Below are 23,227 nucleotides of genomic sequence, written 5' to 3' on the forward strand. Positions count from 1 at the left end.
ACCACTAAACCACGTCTCTCACAGCACATCCACGTGTCTTTTAAATCCCTCAGGGAATGGGGATTCCACCACCTCCCAGGGCAGCCTGTTCCAGTGCCTGAGAACCCTTTCTGGGAATAAATTTTTACTAATGTCCAGCCTGAGCCTTCTCTGGCACAACTTGGAAGCTGTTTTTTCTTGTCCTGTCACTTGTTGCATGTAAGAAGAGACCAAACCCCACCTCTCTCCAAACTTTCAAGGAGGTGCCCCCTCAGCCTCCTTTTCTATAGGCTGAACAACCCCATTGCCTGCAGCTACTCCTCATAAGACTGTGTGCAAGGCTCTTCACCTGCTTGGGTTGCTCTTCTCTGGACCTGCTCCAGCACCTCAGTGCCCTTCTTGGAGTGAGCATAGTATTTGAGGTGTGGCCTTACCAGTGCTGAGTGGAGGGAGGCAATTGCAGCCCTAGACCTGTTGGCCAACTATTTCTGATCCAGGCCAGGATGCTGTCAGTCTTCTTGCCCTCCCTGTGCACACACTGGCTGATGCTCAGGCAGCCATTGACCAACACCCCCAGATCCTTCTCCACCAGGCAGCTCCCCAGCCACTGCTCTCCAAGTCTGTAGCATTGCATGAGGTTGGTGAAACCCAAGTGCAGCACTTGCCACTTGACATGACTGAACCTCATGCCGTTGGCCTCAGCCCATTGATCCAGCCCTGTAGGACACTGCTGCCCCCAAGCAGACCAACACTTCTTCCCAGCTCAGTGTCATCTTAAAGCTTATTGAGGGTGCACTTGATCCCCTCATCCAGATCATTGATCAACATGCTAAACAGAACTGGCCCCAGCACTGAGCCTAGGGAGCACTGACAGGTTTAGATAGTACTCAACCTTCCAAAATAACTTACAGCTAATACAGCTGTGCTGAAAAGCATCATAAATACCTGTCATTGGTTTGGTCTGTGCTCATGAGGTAAGGTGATATAATTTATTTTTAAGGCAGTAATGCTACTGGCTAGCAGAAGAAATACATGAGACTGGGGAGAGAGGGATGAGAGGGGCATCAGGGGTGTAAATTCCCTTATGTTAGTGTCTCCATTTTCACCCTGCACTCTGATTTTTATAATAATGCCTGAATCAGAGGAAAATGCTCCTGTTGTGTGTCAAGCCACACTGAGTAGGAAGCATGCTGGTTTAGGGACAGTTTTATGTTCATTAGACAGTGGGTAAATGCAATTACTTGCTCTCAGTGCCCAATGTTAATACATTTGATGTACTGTGGAGTTAGATTTTCCTGTTCCTTGATAGTGTAGAGCCTGCAGCCTCTCTGAAATGTTCTCTCCTTGAGCATTTATCATGTTTCATCTTTGAGTTTTGGAAAGGGGAGACGACTTTAAACTACACAAGAAGTTCTCTGAAGGATCTGAAGTATTTGTGACTTTCATTCCCAACATGACAAGTTGATACTGTTGAGACAGGCAGGATACCCACGGCTCAAACTGGCTGAAGAGATGGCCTAACAAATGTAGTTCCCTTCAGAACCACAAATGTTTATAAAAGGCCAATAAAGGGGGACAGAATAAATCGTTGAAGTGCAGTTTTGTTAAGCTCTTGAAGTCAAAGCTGTTAACATGCATAATGCAAGTAAGAAAGGTCCATTGAAAATGGTGTCCAAAAAATTGTGTGAAATGGCTAAAAGGCTGCAAGTGTGTTTATTCTGTTATGGGATTTACCTGATGGTGAAAAAATGGGTAAGAACAAATGGCATGTGTATTTTTTTTTTTAAATATAAACACAGTGCTATGAAGCCAAAACGCCTGTGAGCATGCTGGCAGCATCATCCCAACATCCTGTTTGTACTGATTCTCATAAACAGGAAAGGTCATGTCTTACTGCTGTGATGCTTGCAAGAACTTTCAGTGATGTGACTACTATTTGTCATACTTAGAAGCAGAGATACTTCAAAGTGCTTGTTCCAGTAAACTAACAGCCTTTTGACCTTGTTTTTATGGAGCCTTTACCTACTTCCATAAGATAATTCAGTAGATTTTTTTAATTAGCTAATGTGTTGCAAACAAGGTGGTTTTTGTTGTTGTTTTTTTTTTTGCTGTGGGCTTTTCTTGCAAGTAGATAAATACCACAACTAAGAACAGGCTAACTATGGCTCCAAAGCACCATACATGTTCCATATGGCTTCACATGTTGCAAACCAGCAATTTGTGCCAGTGTTAACTCCCTCATCTTTACTGAAAGTAGAGACTGTGAGTTACACATAGATCCATCCCTGCCCGTTCAGACTTCCAAGCCTGTATGGCTCCTGAGGAGGAGAATCTTTTGTTCATAGGATCAGATGTGATATTCTTGGTAACGGGAAGCAGGAATGACCTCAGGTCTGCAGCTGGTCCACTCAGCATGAAGACAATATCAGATTAAATCAGAACAACTTCCTTTAGTTGTCCAGCACATAAAGGTGCAGGGACACTAGCTGTGGCGTGAGCAGGCTTGAGAAATGCTATTTGTCACTAAGTATTAGTTGTTTCTGCAAAAACCTTGGAGAAATTGTGGGTTGGTGAGTGACAAATTACAGCTGGCTATATTTATCCCTAGAAAGGGGTTGTAGTTAGCTGGTTACCCTTTGTTACTCCAAGGTGTGGCACAGAAAAACGATGCATCCTTCATTCTTGGAATCCAGACTGCACTCAGCAGCTGTATGTCCTGAGTATACACATTACTGGAGGGTAGATCTATCTGCTGCTTTTCTGAATACAGAACTGTAAGCTGCATTTTTAACAACTGATTGCACCTCTCGTTTTAGACTACAGAATACACAGAGCTGGATGACAGCAATTTCGACTGGACCTGTCCCAACACCCAGATTCTTTTCCCAAATGACCCAATGTTTGCTCAAAGCATTCGTGAACCTTTGAAAAATGTGGTGGATAAGAGCTGTCCCAGGGGTATTTCCAGAGCGTAAGATGGATATTTTCTGTCTTTTGGCAGTGTGAAGATGAGTGGAATTGAGGCTGTTAATGCATGTAAGGAGAAATATGAGGTGTGCTGGAGCTTGCTCTGCTTGAGTTTGTAGACCTTTTAGAATGGATAACTGAGCTACAGGGAAAAATCAGTCTGGCATCAACAGAAAGACTTAATTCATTTCCAGCAGGAATTGAGTGTCTTTCAAAGCAAAAGGAGTTTAATGAGCCACATGCTCCAAGTGGGAATTGTAGCTCAGGCATTGCAGGAAGTATGTCTCTGATTTGTAAAATCGATTTCTGCAGTCTCTTGAACAGTTTGCAGTTCTGTGTAGTAAGCAAATCATACTGCAAAACCTCACACAAACCCAGCATGGTGGGCGTTGGCAGGAACCTCTGGGGATTATCCAGTCCAACCCCCCTGCTAAAGCAGGGGCACCCACAGCAGCTTGCCCAGGATCACAATGTCCAAGTGGATCTCTCCAGAGAAGGAGACTCCACAACGTCTCTAGGCAGCCTGCTGCAGGGCTCCAGCACCTTCACAGCAAAGAATTTTTTCTTCCTGCTCAGAGGGATTCCAGTTTGTGCCTGTTGCCCCTTGTCCCATCACTGGGCACCACTGAAAATAGTCTTTAACATCTGGCCTTCACCTATTGATAAGATCCCAAACTTCATTTGTTTTGAAGAATTTAGGAGAGTGTTAAAGCTGAGGAAGTTTATCTTTCTAACTAGCTCTTTAATATTTATACCTCACAAATAACACTGAGTAGCAACTGCTTGGGGCCAACTGATTTTAGTCAGTCTAATAGTCATGCAGTCTATTCAGAAAAGAGACAGCATGTGGTAGTCTTGTCATCAACTTTGCATGTTCTTTTTTGCACTAATTATTGATTATATCAACAACTTTAAAAGAAAGATAGTTGGACTGATAAGCTGAGTTCTAGTGAAGCTTATACTCCACATTATTTGAAAGAATCCTACTTTTGGGTTGGTAGGAATAACATGAGAGTTGTATTTCAACAACAATCTGGTTTTTGAAGCGTTGATGTCTAATATCTTTTGACAGAGAAGACAGTTTGGGAAGTGGACCAAAGCCACCATTGAGAGCCAGAGATTTCATGGCCAGTAATCCTGAACACTTGGAGATACTGAAGAAGATGGGAGTCAGTTTGATTCATCTGAAGGATGGAAGAGTACAATTAGTACAGCATGCAGTGCAAGTAAGACTTGACAGGACTTCTTTTGAAAACCTTCAGTGATACTTGACAGTTAAGAGGTTCAGGAGGGACAGGCAGACTGGAAAGAGGCACATGAGCTGGATCTGCTGCTATATTTAGCAATCTGATGCTTGTTAATATTTTGCCTTTTAACTAATCTTCCCTTAAATTAGATGGAGGCTTTTTGAGTCAAAGTGATGTAGTTAGCAGCATCTTATCTGAAAAGATCTCAGTGTGAGATACTTTCACTTGTTCAAGTGGTCTGTGTGTTTTTAGTCTTCTGAGTGGTAGAGGTGCTGAAAGGTTAATTTCCCTATTTGAGATGATGAATGAGTGCCAGTGAGCATCTGCTCTGTGCTTTAAAGTTTTTGTAGCAGTGGTCCAAAGCAAATATAACTTCAATTATTTTTTTTTCTCAAACACTTCAGAAGAAACTGTTTGTTTCTTTACTCTCAGGCAGCAAGTTCACTCGATGCTGAAGATGGCTTACGGTTCATGCAGGAGATGATCGAACTCTCCAGTCAGCAGCAGAAAGAGCAACAGCTACCTCCTCGTGCTGTTCAAATTGTTTCCCATCCATTCTTTGGCAGGGTGGTCTTGACTGCTGGACCAGCACAATTTGGGATGGATTTATCCAAACACAAAGCAGGGGTATGGAAGATGGGGATTCAATCTGTTTGTAGCTTTGTTACTTTCCTAATATCATAAGCCTAAATTTTACATTACTAGTTCTATCTCAGGATGGCCAGCTGGAGGGTGATCAATTAATTACAGTGATTAAAACGTCAATGCACAGGAATGACAGCAGTGACAGACTTTGAGATGGGTGACTTAGCAGTCTGTGGCCCATGCTCTGCTCTTGAGTCATCAGTGATGATTTAGGATTTAAAATGCACACATAGTATGATTTTTGGAAACAAATTCATATGGTCTGCAGTGCAGATCTTAATTCAAGGGGAAGTTTTCCTAACATGTCAGCCATAAAATTCTCAGAAGCCATTTTTGAGCTAGAGTAGGCTGTTTTCATATAAGCTCTTATAAAAGGCTGTGTCTAGATGGAAGAAGAAAATATCACAGGCAGTGGTCCCTATTGGAAGCAGTAGGAAAACCCAGTGGCTTAGACTGGAAAAGGTGCAGCCCCAAAGAGGGGTTCCAGGCTAGCAGTTCACAGAAGAGAATTTACCACAGACAGCAGCTCACAACATACAGCGGATACAAGAATTAGGTTTTCACTTGGTCATTCTTTGCTTCTCAGAACTCCAGTTTCAGGGTAAAGATTGCCTGCATTGACAGAATATTGTCTTCTGTCACTGAATGCATTAGATAACTGGGAGAATGAAAATGCTTGGGAAACTTCTGCAAGTTTGAACCCTGTGCTCTAATTCTCTCTTCTTGTTTTTTTTCCCAAACAGACAAGAGGATTTGTTGCAACCATTAAGCCATATAATGGATGCTCAGAGATCACTAATCCTGAGGCAGTGAAAGAGAAGATTGCTCTGATGCAGAGAGGCCAGTGTATGTTTGCTGAAAAGGCACGAAATGTTCAGAGAGCTGGAGCAATAGGAGGCATTGTTATTGGTAAGTAAAACCCTTCAGTTCTTCAGTTCATGTAGAAGTACTTCACAGATTTGGAGATAGTTTAACAGCTGATCATCAGCTTTCCACTACCTGCTCTTCACTATCTGAGATGACAATACAGAAATTGGGCTTTCGGAAGAAGAAATGGTTTGGTTTGGTCTGGTTCTGTGCAGAAAGTGTAGTTGAACAAATTGGGATGGGTGATTGTCACTGGGTTTTGCAGATTAATAGCTCTTTAAAGGATCACAGAGTTGCTGACTGCTGAGGAAGACAAGATAAGAATGAGAAATGTTAAGGGAAACAGGAATACAAGTTGGCTTTTTGCAACAAGCTTCAGATTTTCTGCCTGACATCCTCTTAACTGGGCAGCAGAAGGCTGCTGAGGAGTCTGTGGAAGTTGGGAGTTGTAGTCTGTCTAACAGGAGGGTCACTTGCTCCTTGTGTACACTGGCCAGATGACAACGAGGGAAGCAGCAGTGACACAGCTCCTCTCTTCCAAATGGCTGGCGATGGGAAGAACACGGATGATATCACAATTCCCATGCTCTTCCTCTTCAACAAGGAAGGAAACATCATCCTGGATGCAATCCGGGAGTATGAGGCTGTGGAGGTGCTCCTTTCTGATAAAGCAAAAGACAGAGGTAAGATCAGAGGTTGTTTATTCAAATTCAGAGGTTATTCTTCAATTTAGCTTCCATTTCTGCCATGGCACAGTGTGCCATGCACAGTGATGATTTCTGCTGCCACCCGAAGGTGCGCAGGTGTTACTTGGCAGCTCTGCTTTTCTGTTGGACATTGGTATTAGTTATTCCAGCAAAAAGTTGTTGTCTGAGGGGTGTCATTACCTGCTTCCCCTCTTCAAGTTCACATCAACAGGAAATGCTCTTCATAAGTTGTCAGTTTGACTAATGAGAAAACGCAGCCTTTTGGATTCTTTTTGGACCCCTTTTGTCATAATCTGCTTTGAAGTGGTGTCAGGAATAGCTGAGTGTTTTCAGTGCCCTACATTGTAAATGCCTCTCTCTTATCAAGCTCCCTAGTGACATCCTTGGTACCCAAAAGGAAAGATAGAACTGTTACAACTGTTCTGCCTATCTAAGGAGAAGTGAGAAATAAGGCTGCTGACCTCAGATGTTTTACATTTTTTCCTCATATGATGCAGGAAATTGTAGGCTAATACATTCCCAATTAAAATGTTTGCATATGACAGTTCGTTCTGAGTTTCCCTTTTGTGAGCCTTCCTTGCTAGCACCACTTTGTCCAAGCAGAGTAGATATAAGATGAAATCTCTCAGTGGCAGCATTTCTTTCCTACACGTTTGCAAAGGTGATACGCTGAAAGCTGCAGTGTTCTTCACAGCTGCTTACTAATGCCTCCTGCTTCTCTCTGGTTAAGCTGCTCTAAAAAAATGGTAAACACATTTGAGAATTTGTAATCTGTGTCTGCTTCTTCCCCTCTCCTCATGCTTCCATTTGGAATCCCAGCAACAATTTTTAAAGGTAAAATGCTTCCAAACTACATTATTGATAGCAGTAAGTATCCTGTGTTAAACATAGCTTACACAGTTGAACTCCCTATAGGTCTTGAAACACCACTGGCCTGTTTACTAGGCTTAAAAATCAACTATTGTAAAGCTGTATCACTACTTGAAATGTGTGTTAGTTGTTTTGAGTGGGGATATGATGAGGGAGGCTTCAACTTTGGCTCCTCAATTTACGGTTCAATAAACTTATCAAACTCTGTCTGACTCCCACTTGCTTAGAAGTGGGATCTGGGTAGACCTGGGAGTGCTTTAAAATCCAGTATGAAAGTTCAGTGCAGCCAGTGGGGATTTGCTGAGGACTGAAGGATGGTAATGAGCACTGACCCAGAAGTCACTATTCACAGAATCACCAAGTGGTTTGTGTTGGAACGGACCTTAAAGAGTGTCTAGTTCCAAGCCCCTGCTGCCACGGTCAGGAACACCTACTAGACCAGGTTGCTCAAGGCCTCATTCAGCCTGGCTTGGAACACTTCCAGGCTTGGAGCATCCACAACTTCTCTGGGCAACCTGTTCCAGTGCCTCACCACCCTCCTGGGGAAGAATTTCCTCCTAATGTCTAATCTAAGTTGAGCTGCTTCCAGTTTGAAGCCCTTACCCCTGCTCCTGTCACTACCTGCCTTTGTAAAAAGTCCCTCCCTGTTCAAGTTTGAGGAACCCAAAGTAGTCTATGTTGTTTGCCCTTGCTTCAAATGTCTTTAAATGTATTCTCTCCCCTCCCTCTGTAAAAGAAGTTCCTTTATAGGGACCATATCAGTGGTAAGTCTGCACTTCCTTGAGGGCATAAAGCCAAGGGAAGTGACCTTGCTTTTCAAATACATAATAAACTGTTGCATTCCTAGGGGAGTTTTCAAACCATGCTTTTCTCTTCCTTCTCAAAGACTTGGAAGTGGAGAATATGGACCAGAAATTGTCTGAAAATGATTCACATAAACAGAATTCAGAAGAAACTACTTCAGCATCTCAGGATGTTGGTGCAGTCAGCGAGGAGCCTGATGAAGGACAAAGCTCTGATGTTACTGATCCTGACTCTGTATCTCCTGCTGATGCAGCCAGTGACAGTGTTTCCATTACAAATCAGGATTCCTCCGTCCCTGGAAGCCCGGAGTCTGGTGCTCCAGAGCCAGCATGTCCACCAGGGGACAGCCAGCCTCAGGAACAACAGACTGAGACAGAGCCAAATTCCAAAGTTAACTGGGATAATAAAGTCCAGCCTATGGAATCCATATTAGCAGACTGGAATGAAGATATAGAAGCATTTGAAATGATGGAAAAGGATGAGCTATGACTTGTAATAATAACTTATTTGTTAGGAAACAAGCGGAGAACTCTTTGGGTGGAAGTGAGGCCCTGAGATCTGACAACTAGAAAACATGTTCAGTATTGTGGCAAGCAGTCAGGTGCCACCTGGAAAATACCATAGCAACCCAGCACCCGCTCCTTGTCTCGTCTGAATTTGTCCTCTTTGATAATGGGAACGTGCAATCGAAGCCTTTGCCTGGCTCCACGGCATGGTGCTGTAGCCCAGGAGGCTCATTCAGGGAACCAGCCCAGCGTCTGCCTTCTAGGCTTCAAAAGGTCTCTGGAAAGCAGAAGTTGAGCACAGTGGGGTTAATGTACCACATAATGGTTATCCATGAGAGCACTTCAGGGCAGCAGGTCAGCTGCTGTTCTGCTTGGAGCAAAGCTGTGGTTTCACTGGTCTCTGCTGAGTTGAAAGTCTCCATTGACAGCAGCAGGTGAAGTTGTGTTTCCAGTTACGGTGTCTTCAAGATACAGCTAGAAGCAGTCTGATTTTTGTCCTGACATATCATACTGAGATTTTGTGTTGTTCACCACTGCTTCCATCTGTTACCATGAAGAACAACCATGATGACATGCGAGTTGTTTTCCTTCTGCTTCACTTCCAGCTAGAGAAACTATAAACCAAAGGCAATGTGTGCTTTGTAAGCAGGCCCCATGAGGGAAACTGAGACAGCCATGGGAAGTAGCTAAAGGTTTGTGGTGTGTTGTGGAAGTTGTGCTTGAAGTTAAGGCAAAGTGGACAAGGCAGATGTAAAGTTACAGGTATTTCATTTGGTCTTCTAGGTTGAAAAACTCAAATTTACCCCAAGACATGGAATTTCAAGTGGCAATACTCTCTGTCAGGACAGGAAGCACAGCTGATCTTGTTCTAATAAACATCTTCCTTTTTCTACAAGTTTGACTTCTAACAGCTTGACTTTGCTGCCCTCCTTCTGATATGCAAGCTTCTACATGTGTGATACTACAAGGCTATGAGGCCAGTACCAGTAGTGAAGTGCTGTTGGGGCCCTAGTTTATAGTGGTGTGAGCTGTGAGGATGGCTGGTCTGTTACTGTGGGCTTTGGGAGTTTGTTACAGGTAAGTGTGAGTCCCAGTTTATCTCTGATGAAAACCCCACAACTGAAATAAAACTGGGGATGGTTAAACTCCCGAGAGATGTTTTGACTATGTCCAAAGAAACTGCCAAAATACTGAAGTCACTTGATTCGTATAGACTGCTTGTAGTGAATTGTGGTTCAGAGAGTTGTTGTTTTATATTGAAGAGTAAATTAACACTGCCTATATGCTGCACCTGGCGAAAGATGAAGGTTAAAATGGAGAGGGGAAAAAAAGCCCCAGTCTAAACTGTACCTTTCATGAAGATGGTGAAATGACACGTGCTGAGTGTGCAGCTGTTAGTTGCCAGAGTCATACTGTATCTATTTGTGTCCTCCTGTACAGTATGGACAGAGAAATCCCAAGCAAACATTGTCTCCATGTCTACTCACCTGCTTTCCAGAGTGTCCAAAGCACAGGCACCTTTTGGAGAGCAAGCCAGGCAGAACATCGCCCAGAAACCCAGTGCTCAGCCACGCTGCTCGTGTCAGAGGCCACTGCGAGGAGGCAGCAGGACAGTGACTAAGTGTCCTTGGAAACACATCAGCTTTTACATGTAGGCATCATTCCATTGCACAAACGACTGCCTGGAGCCTTGGGGTGAATGAGCAGGGCTTGCAGCAGCTGGGAGTTCAGTTGGGAATCTATTTGTGTGGCTATCACATTAGATGAGGTTCTGCATGTGTGTTCCATCAGGGGAGCCTTCTAAGTGTCCTTGGAGCCCAAGTCAGCACCCAAGGGTGCTGCACTCCCCTGGTAGCACCAGGCTTTAGCCACGTGGCCAACTGCAGTCAGCTGCAGGATCACCCCCATTCAGGTGCAGATCAGACTTTTTCCTTCTGGTAACTCCTTTGCTCTGTCAGTGCTTAGTGCCACAAAAGGAGCATCCTTGTTCCCCATGCTCTTCATACTTGTTAGCTTTGCTGGTGGAGATGGAATTCTGTAGCTACAGGAGCCCCCGGTCATTGTTACAAGTGTCAGTAAGCCAACTACAGGTTATCTTCTTTTACATGCAGAAAAATCTAGGTGTAGGTTTAAAATGTTACCAAACGATCAACTTTCCCTGCCCTCACCAGTTCAGTTTTATTTGGCTGCTTTTTCCACACTATGCTGCTAAAGCAGTGGACATTAGCAGTCCCCTTTGAGGGGATTTTGAATGATCCCAGAGCTCCCTATGAATTGGAAGAAGAATTTTGGTGGTGGCCTACCTCAGATAAGTGTTGCCTCCTTCCTTTTGGGTTGGTTTTCTTTGTTTTAGTTTGTTCTACTTTTAACTTTTGAAACCATCAGGAGAGCCATAGCTTTGTTTACAGAACTGAACTGGGGTAAGGTTGACCTTTGGGGACAGAGGACTAAATTAGTTTTATTCAGGTTATTTTCACTTTGTACTTAATGAGGAAATAGGCTTTAGCTGAACCTTTTCATATCATTCTAGAAATAATTCTGTTTTGGAATTTGAATTCAATCCCAAAATTCAATTCACTGTCATCTTAGAAAGTGAGGAGAATTTATTCATCAAAAAACCAAAACCTTTAGGAGAGGGGAGTAAGGTTTTTTTTCCTCCCATAGTTTTTAGAAGTCTGCTCCCTCTGTGTGGAATGTTGCTGGTACATCATTAATCAGTAATTGCCTCTTTTTATTGTACATTTATTCCTGTGATCCTGGACACTGAAGAGTTCAGGAATCACAGCTGGAGCTAGCACTTACTCCCTGCCATGTAATTCAGAGCAGCCAATTATTTTATCATTTGATTTTAGAAGAATCTTAATTGTTTACATTTATTGTCTCTTAATGAAGTTTCACAACGAGCCCAGCTTTGGTTCTCCTCCTCCTCCTCCTCCTGCCAGCCTACCTGGAGGCACAGCAGTAGGCACAGCTAAGTGTACACGGAGAGGTTAAAAACAGGATATCTTCTGCAAAAGGCATCAGTCAGAACATAGGAAGCAAACCCATTCTGTGAATGAAATATTGTATGTTGGGGTTTTATAAAGTTATTACTATTTTGGTTTTTAGCCAGCCCAATTTACAGCCCTCTATTTTCTTACGAGAGATGTCTAATAACAGGTGCTGTAAGAGGATTGTTGGGTTTTACTGTCTGCTGGGGAATCTATACAATATTTCTAAGGGCAACTATGTACTGTGATGTAAAAGCCTGGGCTAAAATGTATATAATCTGTGTACATAATTGTGTACTTGATTATAACTGCTGATTGTAAAGATTTAATAAAATGTAAATATTCTGGTCAAGCTGTGCTGAAATGAGGCTGACTCCTGACTTGCCCAGCCAGCTCTGTGTACCTTGATTTGGAGCAAAGCCTTTAGTCATCACAGCATCCCAGCATGATGGGGTTGGAAGGGACCCCTGGAGATCATCCCCGTGCTAAAGCAGGGTCACCCAGGATCACAATGTCCAGGTGGGTTTGGAATCTGTCTGGATTTGTGAATCTCTCTGGAATGTGTCTAGAGTGGACTGGGCAAGTCCACAACCTCTCTGGGCAGCCTGCTGCAGGGCTCCAGCACCTTCACAGCAAAGAATTTTCTCCTCATGTTCAGATGGAACTTCCTGGGTTGCAGTTTGTGCCCACTGCCCCTTCTTGTCCTGTCACTGGACACCACTGAACAGAGTCTGTTCCCCGCCCTTTAGCTCTTTCTGAGCCTTGACCAGATCCCCTCTGGGGCTGCCCTTCTCCAGACTGAACAGCCCCAGGGCTCTCAGTCTTTCCTCCTCACAGAGATGCTTCAGGCCCCTCAGCATCTTTGTAGCTCTCTGTTGTACTCTCCAGTAGTTCCCCGTGTTGAACGAGAGATCCCAGAACTGGACACTGTTCCAGATGTGGCCTCACTCAAGGCAGCGTGGAGAGGCAGGAGAACCTCCCTTGACCTGCTGCCCACACCCCTCTTAATGCACCCCAGGGCACCACTGGCCTTCTCGGCCACGAGGGCACATTGGTGGCTCACAGTGAACTTGTCCACAGCACTCCCAGGTCCTTCTCCACACAACTGCTTCCCAGCAGGTCACCCCTCCCCTGTACTCAAGCAGGGGTTGTTCCTCCCCAGGTGCAGGACCCTACACTTGCCCTTGTTGCACTTCATGAGGCACAGAGGTGCACAACCATGGCTGACAGCAGCAGGCACAGTGCAGGACCCTGAAGTGTGAGGGATAACTTTTCACTGTGAGGGTGGCCAAACACAATCAGAGCAACCCTTTTGAGCAGAAGAGGACATCAGGAATGCTCTCAGCAGCCTCCTCTAACCAGGCTGTTCCAGCCTCTCTTACACTATGACTTGAGCATTTTTAATCATTATTTTTCAGGCCTGCTCCTGCAGTGAGAGTGCAGAGCTTCACACCTTCAGTGCGAGTGTGACTACTTCTGATCTTGTCATTAGAATTCAAAAAAACCCTCAACTCTCTCTTGGGCTTGATTAGATAAGTCTCAGAGGAACCATCCTCCTTCCTCATTTATTAGCTGTTCTCTGACATGCTAGAGCATGCCCCTAGCCGTGCCTTTCTTACAAGAAGAAGTCAGGGTTATTCTTTTTTTTTCTGGGTTGAACCCCAATACTCCTCAGGAGTACTCACTGCAGGGATGCATGAAGGGTAAGAGAAGCATGGTGGAGGGTGGCATCACACCTCCTGTTAAAACCAGCTTTAATTAAGCTTTATTGCACTGATTGGCCTGTTCCTCCATTGTCATATTTCCACTTTCCAGTTAGGTCACCCCAAGCTGGAGGACTTCAGCAGCTCTGACAAAAACAGCCTCAACTGCTGCTTGTTCCGCAATTCATGTTAGCCAGGAGCTGAAGGTGGCAGGAGTTCCATTTTCATCCTAAGTGCTACATAAAAAGATGTTAGTAAACCTTCCCAGCTGGAATGGCCCCAGGCTGCCAGCGTTTGCCTGCCAAAGTTCACCCCAGCTGTTAACCCCCAGCGTGGGTGAGTTCATCACTAATCACCCCTGATGGAGGGCACAGTGTGATGTGTGGCCACCAGGGCTGGGCTGAGTGCAAACCTTGTGTAGTGGTACCCACATAGTATCCCAGCATGGTGGGGTTGGAAGGGACCTCTGGAGATCATCTCATCCACCCTCCCTGCTAAAGCAGGGTCACACACAGCAGCTTGCCCAGGGTCACAATGTCCAAGTGGGTTTGGAATCTCTGCAGAGGAGTTTCCACTGCCCCTCTGGGTAGCCTGCTTCAGGGCTCCCGTACCCTCACAGCAAAGCTTTTGGAGAGCACTGGCACAGTTTGAGCACCCCACCAGCTGCGACACCAGGACAGGCCTGATGGCAGCAGTGCAGGGCAGAGAATGAGAAGAAACAGGGAAAAACAGCTTCACCCTTTCTTAGAGCACCCTGCCCCAGCTCTTCTCACTGGGTGCTGCCATTGTCCTCACAGCACTGGGAAGGAGTCGCTGAGTTTTGGGCAGGAGCCCTGAGCTTGACGCAGAGAACCATGGAGCAGCAAGGTGGGCAAGGAGAAATTGGAGCTGGTTGCACCAAATTTGATGCATTTCAGGCTTTCCTATGGACTGCTTCCCCTGAGCAGCAGGGTGGCAGTAGGGTAAATGGTGGTGGTTGGAGATGGGTGTGATCATCCCTTCCACAGCAGAAGCCACCTCCCTACCCCTCCTTCAGCCCAATGCTCCTCACCCTCTGCTTCAAGAGAGTTAACAAGCAAGGCTGAGGGGAACAAAGGCATTTCCAGCACAGGCCAGCTCTCCTGGCTGTTTTATGTAACCCAGCACATGATGCCCCATGTTCATTCTGGGGCCTGACATGGGCGATCTGGCTGCCAGGCAAGGAGCATCCCTGCTAAATGATGCCAATCTTGGCTGCCCTGCATTACAGCATCATCAAAAATTACAGAGCTGCTATTTCTGGGTAGCAGCTCGCTCCAATTCAGTGAATAAATGCATCTCCATATGACTCACTCTGAGGGATTATTAATAGACACAAAAGCAGAATGCCAAAATCCTGAGAATATCACCCAGTTCCTACATGGAGCTTTCTAGTTCCTCACAGCCACTGCTCTTGAGAACTTTTTGTCTCAAAATTATTATTTTATATCTATATATGGGGAACAAATTTTCTATTCAGCTCACACCTTGAAGGCTTGGAGTGGAGGAATGAAGTCTGCAGTGGTGAAGAACATTGGTTGCTCCAGCTCTGGGTGTTCAGGGTACCATGTGCCAGCCCCACATCACATGCTGGGCTAACACCCGCTCAGGGCAACACCTCCTGCTAATGGAGCTGTTCAGGTGAGGTTGTCACTATTAACAAAGCTCAGAATAAAACCTCTGATCTCCTGCTTTGCACAGGAAACATCCAGGATGGCAGAGCACAGAATCACACAATAACAGGGATTGGCAGGGACCTCTGAAGATCACCGAATCCAATCCCTCTGCCAGCGAAGGGGTACACACAGCAGGCTGCCCAGGATCACAATGTCCAGGTGAGTATGGAATGACATTAATCAAAGGGGCACTTGCTAATAATACAGATCAGTTTTTCAAGCTTGGGAGATTTAGTTCAGAGCTGGGTAGAACACTTAAGAACAGGGAATTCCTGGTCCTGCTCGTGTCTGTGGCTCTGTGGAGCTTGGAGCTCTTCACTGGGGACAGCAGGTGGGAGGGAATGGGTGATGAGCTCCACTGCTGCTCCTCACACACTGATGTGAAGGTGTGGCAGATTATGCCCCCCTCCTCCAGCCCCCTGCCAAAAGCTGGAGAGGTAAAGGCACCAGGGGGAGCACCAGTGCTCAAGCCTGGTTTCAGTTTAGAAAACAATGGGGAAATGTCAAAGCTGTGTTGTAAAACATGCACGGTGGATACGAAGCCTACAAGGACTGCCACCTGCAAAGCAGCACCCCGAGCCAAAGCTGGTGTGGCACAGACATTACAGCAGCAACTGGAAATCACCCCTGGTTGTTTAAAGCTCTTACTAAAGTCACTCCTTGGTGGATGCAGCTGTAAGCCTCTCCTATGCTGACAGGCTGGTGTGTCAGCCAGGCTGATCTGGACTTGAGCTATCACCAGCTCCAAACTTGAAGTGACAGGAAATTATTGTTTCATAGACTTGATAAAACTGAAATAGCTGAGGACAGAACAGTTCTCTTCAGTCTAATCTTTGGATGGTGACAGTAACATCTTCGGAGCTTAAACATGTCTCTGGCTCTTCAGCTACCTGTTCACTCTGGCATCATCCTTCAGCTTTAAAGGAGGCGTGGTGCTTCATGAACACTGCTGGGCCCTCCAACAGCAATGAGAAGATGCTCTGCAAAGAAATCATGTCACAATGCTGGGCACTGCCTCCCCTCCCTTACAGCTGTGGCCACCATGTCTTGTGGCAGCACCGCACACAATTCCACCAGCTGCAGAGAGGGTCAGATGTGGGGGCTGATGAGATCAGGGCCTCTGTGGGCTGAAAGTTTCACCTGTGCAGCCAGGACAAGGAAAGCTCTACTGTTCCTGCTGTGCATGAAGGGATGGAGAGGTGCAGCAAGCCTACACAGGTTCTGTGTGGCCTATCCATGGCCACTAAGGACTTGTGGCAGGAGTGGATCAGAAGCTGGATCTTTGGGGTCCCAGCAGAGAGACTTAATGAAAAAAACCCAAGCAAACAAATGCAAAAAAAACCTGACTGAAGGCAAAGGAAGAAATTAAGGTTGAGTTCTGAATGGTATGGTTTTGGGGCTGAAGTCCAGTATCAGTGAAAGGTTCGTGGGAGCCAGCAGTATAGTCAGATAATTAACTGGCTTCTTTGATGACCCTCTTCAAGGGCATTCTGACAGGCTTCTCTGTGCTTTGCTGTCCATCCTCTCTGTCTGCCTGGAGGGTTTCCAGGCTGCTCATCACCCATGATACCAAAGCCTCTGTGTGATTCCCAACAGCATCCAGAAAATAAAGCACCTGCAGGTACAAGTCCTCCTGCTCCAGTCAGACCAGGAGCGTTATCAAAAAGATAAATCCAAACAGAGATTTGGAGGGAAGGCCATTTGCTGAATGTTCCCAGCAAGTCCAGGACAATGTCCTCAAAATCACCAGCCACAGCAGCAAAATCCCAGAGAGCTTCCAATACTCTGCCCAGTTCTTCATGATGAAGCAGGAGTTTCTGCAACCATGTAGAGAAGCCCGGTTTGTCAGTCTCCAGTGGTTCCTACAGAGCTTATTTCGGGTGGGCACCATGGAAAACCTGCAGTAGCTCAGCAAGTCTGCCCAACATGCAAGCTCTGCTCCTGGAAGGGGGTAGTGCTGATTTTTGCCCCAAACAAGATAGGCTGGGCCTTTGCTCAAAGCTTTCAATGGTTTCCTCAAAGTCCTGGTGCCAGCGAGAAACCACTACTTGTCTTTCATAATGCATGCAGAGACCTGGCCCAAAACATCTCCTGCCAGGGATCTCAAGAGAATGAAGTACAATTGTCAGCATCCAAATGATGTGAAATGATCCACAGCTGTCTGAGATTAAAATGCACCAATGTGGGTTTGGGCCACCTTGTGCCAATTGTGGTTTAATCTAATTTAGATGCAGAGTCCTGTGACTCAAGACATACCTTGGGTCAAATGCTGCTCTTGGTTGTAGGGTGATGATGATGAGGCAAACCAACACCTTGGCATTGAGGGTTGATGCTGGTGCTCCCCTCATCCCTGCAAAAGCTCAGGAATACCAAATGCCAGCCTTCAAAACTAAAACACAAGCAGCATGGAGAATATCCAGCTCCTCCTTGGACCAGGTTAGAACCTGGTAGGAGGATAAAGCCTCCACCTTATCCTGCCACCATGACAAGACCTGAGCCCTTGGTGAGCTGTATGGAAGATGGAAGGGACTGGGTGAGGGCAGAGGTGAAGAGAAACTCACAATAATTAAAAGACCATCCAGCCAGTATCTTTTTAGGCCAAAGTGCCTGTGTTACAACAGATACAATATGGAGACAGACAGGGACTGAAGGAGACATAGCCAAAACCTTCCAGAACTAGATGATGGAACACAACAATGTGTCCCTATCCCTGGTTACTAGTGATGGAGACAAAAATCAATGCCACATAGACAAGCAGCAGGTTATCTTTTTTTCCAGGAGCTGCCCTAGGAGCACGTCAAATAGCACCCAGACTACCAATGTTCAGTCTCAGCAGCTCTCAGCAAGCCCTGCTCTTGAGGTGGATGATGATTATGATGACAACAAAGATGATGATGATGACAAAGATGATGATGACACAGCAGTATGATGCAGCTCTGGTATGTTGGCTTCCTGCATGCCTGGGATGGAGCATCCATCCAGACAGCCCTTGGAGGGATATGGGTCCCTTGGGATATGGGTTCCTAGGGTTTGGCATTTGGGAGGCTTCTACATGCCCCAGCCACAGCGTACGGCTGGATCTGGGGGGTGCTCACCAGCTCTTCTTGGGCATCTCTTCCTGCTCCCTGATTCCTGTCCTTGCTTGTGCCCATGGGTAAAGCTTGGGGTAGGGTCTGAGAAGGAAAACCAGGACAGCTCAGAGGGCTTTAAAGCAAAAAGCCCATCAAGGGAAGAAGGCTGATGGCAAAACCCTTTCACCACAATTTTCTCCAACATCCCAGACTATGACTTGCAGCTTATTAAATACTGCATCAGCCTCCTGAAGAGCAGTTTGGCCCCAAAGCATTGAAGTCATGTTTCTTTTAAAAGAAACCTGACAAAGCCACTTCCAGCTCAGCACATCAGATATAAGCAGCTTACCTTCTCTCCCCACCCTGCTCATTTCCACCTTGGAGGACAGCAAGGTGGCTGAATGGCTTCAAGGAGAGATGCATTTTAAGCTGTGCTAATCTGCTTACATTATTCCAGATCCTCACCCACACAGATTTAGACTTTTAACAACATTTGCTAGGACTTTGCAAAGGTGGAAGCAACAAAGCAGGTTAAAAAGCATCTGAGCAACATCAGTGTCTGCCTGTGGCATGTGCAGCTTCTTGTAAGGAGGGCTTGGTCTTCCTGTCCCTTTGCCACTTGCTTCATGGCTCCAGTCAGGTCCCACTTGCTATGCACATGGCTTTGCAGCCTGAGGACATGGCTGACCTGCTTCAACAAGCAATGCAGACAGCTGAGGTGTGGCAAGAAGGATGTCATCCTAAAGCCTGAAGTGCCCTGAAACCACATTCTATTTTGTAGGCTTCAGACATTCAAGGCTAGAAAAAGGTTTCTGCTCTCTAAATTTTGTTTCCACAAGCACGGCTCCTTCTAATAAAGTAACCAGTTCTGATCTTTGCTTTCCCATATCTCAGAGTGTCTCAGAGAGCAAGGCTCCTGCCTGACCATGAAGCTGAGTCAGATGAAAACCATCAAGAAGCTCCTGGGTTCTGCCTAGCATACTGTGATGGCTGCAAGACATGCCATGTCCAAGGAAAACCAGTTTGTTGGCAATTTTGGACTGTCAGTGGGATAAAGATGATGCTGGTGAAAGCTGCCAGAGAGGACCCTATCACTGAGCTACATGGGAAGCTACTGAAGCTAGGTAGTGCCTGAGCTGCATCTACAGCATTTTGAGAGCTTCTACCTGTAGAAGACAGCTTGATTCTGCAGCCTCACACACTGCAGGGAAAGCTGCTCTTGCTGGAGGTGTCCTCACCCAGTACTGCATGAATAAGAGCAAACTGCTGGGTGGGTCCTGGTGGGTCCTCCCTACCTCACTGCCTGAATGCTAAAGGAATATTAGAGCAGGGAAGGGAGCATGAGGAAGTTGGGGATTTTTGGGACCTATTTGAGGTATGGCTCAGCACTGACAGGGAAAAAGTTTCCGGACCCAGACTGTCCAAACCTACTTGGAGCGAACACTGGAGATCTCCTGAGTCAAGAAATTCCCTAATATTTTAGAGATTCTCAGAATTCAAAGGGGATTTCTGAGGGATGTGAAACCCTTTAAAGGGATCTGATTTTCAGAAGATCCAATGACAAATGGCCCACATTAAAGGGCTTTGGGCTGAGTGTCCCACTCCAGAGCAGCCACCGCTGCTTTAATGCAGCCTCACGGTCTAGTCCATGCACACCAGAGCAATGAAATCCACACAACAGAGAAACCTATGTCCTGACACAGTTTCTCCACAGGATGCAGTGTAAACCTGGCCCTCACGTGGTATCAAAGTAAGAGGAGATAACAACAAAGGGAACAATCTCCTCTGAAATAATAAATACAAAAGGTGTATTATTTTTCCTTTTTTTGGTGGTTTGGTTTTTTTTTAGTTCTGACAGCATTTGTTAAAAATATTACATCTGCTTTGGAGAAGGTAATATGGAAAAATATGGAAAAATAAACTCTACAGGACATGCAACAGATAGCCCCAGCTGGCACAGAGCTGCTTTAGGAGCTAAGATCCACAGACTCCTCAATGCAGAGCAGGGCTGGTTTCAGCCTTCCTTGCCCCCAGCCTCTGAAAGCATTGCCTTGTAGGAATGGTAAAAGACAAGAATACATAAAAACAGTAAAATGTTTATTTTCTTAGAAAAAAAGAGATTCAAAATGATTGTGATCACACTCCCATTCGTGCTCAGCAAAGCCAATACTGCAAGCTTAGTCCTCAATTAAGATACCTGTTAAATGAAACTCTTTTCCCTCTTTAAAATACAAATTCCTGCTCCTGCATCACTTCCAGTATTTCAGTGACAACATGCTTTTAATGGATTAACAGTTTCCCAGCTTCTTCTCAGCAGAGAAACAAGGCCTGCCATGGCAAAACCCCATCCCATCTCCAAAGCTTGAAACCACCAGCATTAATAAGCGCTCCGGCCCGACCGCGGACTGACAAGACAGCTTAAGGGTGTTTTCTTAGATGCTTGAATGTTCACTTATGGAAGCCTGCTTTAACACTACCTCATCTGATAGAAAACAGGCCTGAGGCCCCAGTAAAACCAACAATGTCTTTTGGATTAACTTTAAGGATTTGCTGCGTATCTGGACACAGAAAAAAAGTGAGAAGTTGCAACAAGTTTTAACTAGCAGCAACAAAAACAGTTCCTTACGAGTTCTCAGTAATATTCCTCATCGGGTCGTTAAGAAACACTGTAACTGAATGGAGCATATAATGTGGAGATGATCTTCTTCTGGTATGTAGTGCTGCTCACTCTAGAAGACTTCCAAAAAGGTCTTGACTGGGTTGTAATCTATTTACACAGTAGTACTCCTGGGGCGAGGGGCAGAGCTGGCACTATGTGACATCCTCCTCTTCTGAACAATAGTCACGACCCTGCAAGGAAAAGAGCCAGATAGTTTGTAAATCACAATGACAGAATGGTGGGGGTTGGAAGGGACCTCCAAAGATCATCCAGTCCAACCCCTCTGCCAGAGCAGGATCATCTAGGGTAGGTCACACAGGAACACGTCCAGGGGGGTTTTGAAAGTCTCCACAGAAGGAGACTCCGCAACCTCTCTGGGCAGCCTGTTCCAGTGTACCTCTTCCAGCTAGCAGGGCCTGCTGTGACAGGACAAAGGGTGATGGGGTTAAACTCAAGAGAGATTTAGGCTAGATAGAACAAAGACTTTTTTGACATTGAGGATGGTGAGACTCTGTCCCAGGTTGCCTAGAGAGTGGTAGATCCCTCATCCCTGGAACCATTCCAGCTCAGGTTGTTTGGGACTCAGCAACCTGCTCTCATCCATCCCCCCTGCAGGGGGCTTGGACTAGATGGCCTACCAACCCAACTCAGTCTGTGATTCTATGAAATCTTGCACCATTCTCCCACCATCCTCAAGTGCTGGGTGTATCACAAGTGCATGTACCGTAGAATCGTAGAATCATTTAGGTTGGAAAAGACCTTCAAGGTTATTGACTCCAACCATTAAACCACTGTGTGGAAAATCTCCACTGCCAAGCAAAGGATTGGCAAAGAAGAAAAGGAGAAACATGAGACTCTCAGACCTGCCAAATAAAGTGTAAAAGCTTAACACTTCCCTGGAAGCAGAAGAGACCAACTCAGTGGTGGGTGAAGCTCTACTCACTGAATGAATGATGTTCTACTCACTCAAGGAAGCTTACTCAGTTGGCCTACAAATCAAAACTGTCTGGAAAGAAGGTGGGGGAAAGAAAATGTAAAAAAAGGAAAGGCAGAGATATTTCTTGATGCAGCCCTCAGTTAATTTGGGATGCTTGGCTGGGGTACACATCAGGAACAGAGGCTCCAAAATATATCTGCACTTAAAAATCCCTCTGACGATGCTGGGATTGCAGGGCTTGCTTTGCTGGAGGGTCCACACCCAGCAAGGTTCATCCCTTTAACAGTTCTCTGTGGCCCAACACTATCAGTGAAAGGGCCTTCTCAGGATGTTAAAAAGCAAAACCCAAGAGACTCATCAGCCCTAATTTCTGTTCAGCAGCTAGTGACCCAGAAAGAATGGGGGGGGGGGAAACAACACCCCACATTTTTTAAAGGAAAAGATTTGACTCTGGAAGAAGAACTGCCAAAATATTTAGCAGCCAAACTCAAATCCATTGGTTTTCTCCATGCCAGGGACCACAACAGACAAAGCTACAAGACTAAGCTGGTGGCAATGAAGCCTTCATCTGACATGCTGCAGACCTGTGGAACCTGCTGGTAGAGAATAATGACTGAGGCTCAGGACACTGCCAGGAGATTGACTGATGTGGTTCCATGGCCTCCTTCTCCAGAGAGAGCTCTGCTGTCCATCATTCCCCACTCTGCTCTGCAGTAGGCCTCAAGTGGACCTAAACCAGAAGACAACCATCTTGGATTTTTTTCCCCTCCCATTCTTCCTGCCATCCCTCTGCTTCTGCATTTGCTCTGTGGCAGCCAAATGCATTGCTCCTCAAAAGGATGCCAAGAAACCACTTAAAAAGCAATGTGCTGGAGAAGCCCTTCCCTCAGCATGGAAATGCCACCTCTCACTCACTGAAAGGGACCTGCTGTCACTAGATACTTGATTTGTATCTTCACACTAGTGAGGAGAGACACATGTCAGTGTCTTGAGGTGGACTGCAAGGCCTTGGCCCTCCGTCACTGGTGGTCAGGGAGCTGCCACCATCCCAGTCCTCCCACCAGCTCGTTCCCATGAGTGTGCGTAGGCAGCAGCAGCATAACCAAAATGGGGAGGAGGAAGGTGAGAACTGCTTGAAATGCCAGGAACAATTTCCACACCATCCTACAGTATGACTTGAAGCTGTTCCACCTGCTGAGCCCAGCATGGACCTGCAGCCTTGACCAACCTGCTAATTCAATGCCCAAACTGTGGTAACACCCAATAGCAAGACAAGGAGCCCTTTAAGATCATGAAGTTAACCTGGCACTGCCAAGTCCACCACTAAACCATGTCCCTCAGCACCATATCTACACAGCTTTTAAACCCTCAAGGGGTGGCGACTCCACCATTTTCACAGGTAGCCTGTTCAAGGACTTGACAACCCTTTTGGGGAAGAAATTGTTCTTCATGTCCAACCTAAACCTTCCCTAGCATAACATCTTGTCCTATCAGTTGTGACTTGAAGGGATGGACCTCCACCTCATTCCAGCCTCCTTTCAGGGAGTTGTAGAGAGTGATAAGGTCTCTCCTCAGCCTCAA

General features: G+C 45.9%; 2 protein-coding genes across 3 annotated transcripts in view; one reads left to right on the top strand and one right to left on the bottom strand.

Annotated features, from left to right (window-relative positions):
- Positions 1-10,461, top strand: part of EDEM3 (ER degradation enhancing alpha-mannosidase like protein 3) — a 32,387-nt gene extending 21,926 nt beyond the window's left edge. The window contains exons 15-21 of one of the 2 annotated variants that reach the window (XM_054384510.1): positions 2,796-2,950; positions 4,019-4,172; positions 4,626-4,820; positions 5,582-5,747; positions 6,203-6,388; positions 7,232-7,279; positions 8,169-10,461. In XM_054384510.1, the coding sequence (XP_054240485.1) occupies positions 2,796-2,950; positions 4,019-4,172; positions 4,626-4,820; positions 5,582-5,747; positions 6,203-6,388; positions 7,232-7,279; positions 8,169-8,575 (1,311 nt within the window). In that variant the 3' untranslated portion in view covers positions 8,576-10,461. The remainder of the gene's footprint in view (positions 1-2,795; positions 2,951-4,018; positions 4,173-4,625; positions 4,821-5,581; positions 5,748-6,202; positions 6,389-7,231; positions 7,280-8,168) is intronic. The other variant, XM_054384511.1, reaches the window with a different exon arrangement.
- Positions 10,462-20,753: 10,292 nt separating this feature from the next.
- The window catches only part of C10H1orf21 (chromosome 10 C1orf21 homolog), a 77,271-nt gene continuing 74,797 nt past the window's right edge, over positions 20,754-23,227 (bottom strand). The window contains exon 5 of the mRNA XM_054384400.1: positions 20,754-20,900. Coding sequence (XP_054240375.1) covers positions 20,862-20,900 — 39 coding nt within the window. The 3' untranslated portion in view covers positions 20,754-20,861. The remainder of the gene's footprint in view (positions 20,901-23,227) is intronic.

Source organism: Indicator indicator, chromosome 10 (assembly GCF_027791375.1).
Source record: "Indicator indicator isolate 239-I01 chromosome 10, UM_Iind_1.1, whole genome shotgun sequence".
NCBI lineage: Eukaryota > Metazoa > Chordata > Aves > Piciformes > Indicatoridae > Indicator > Indicator indicator.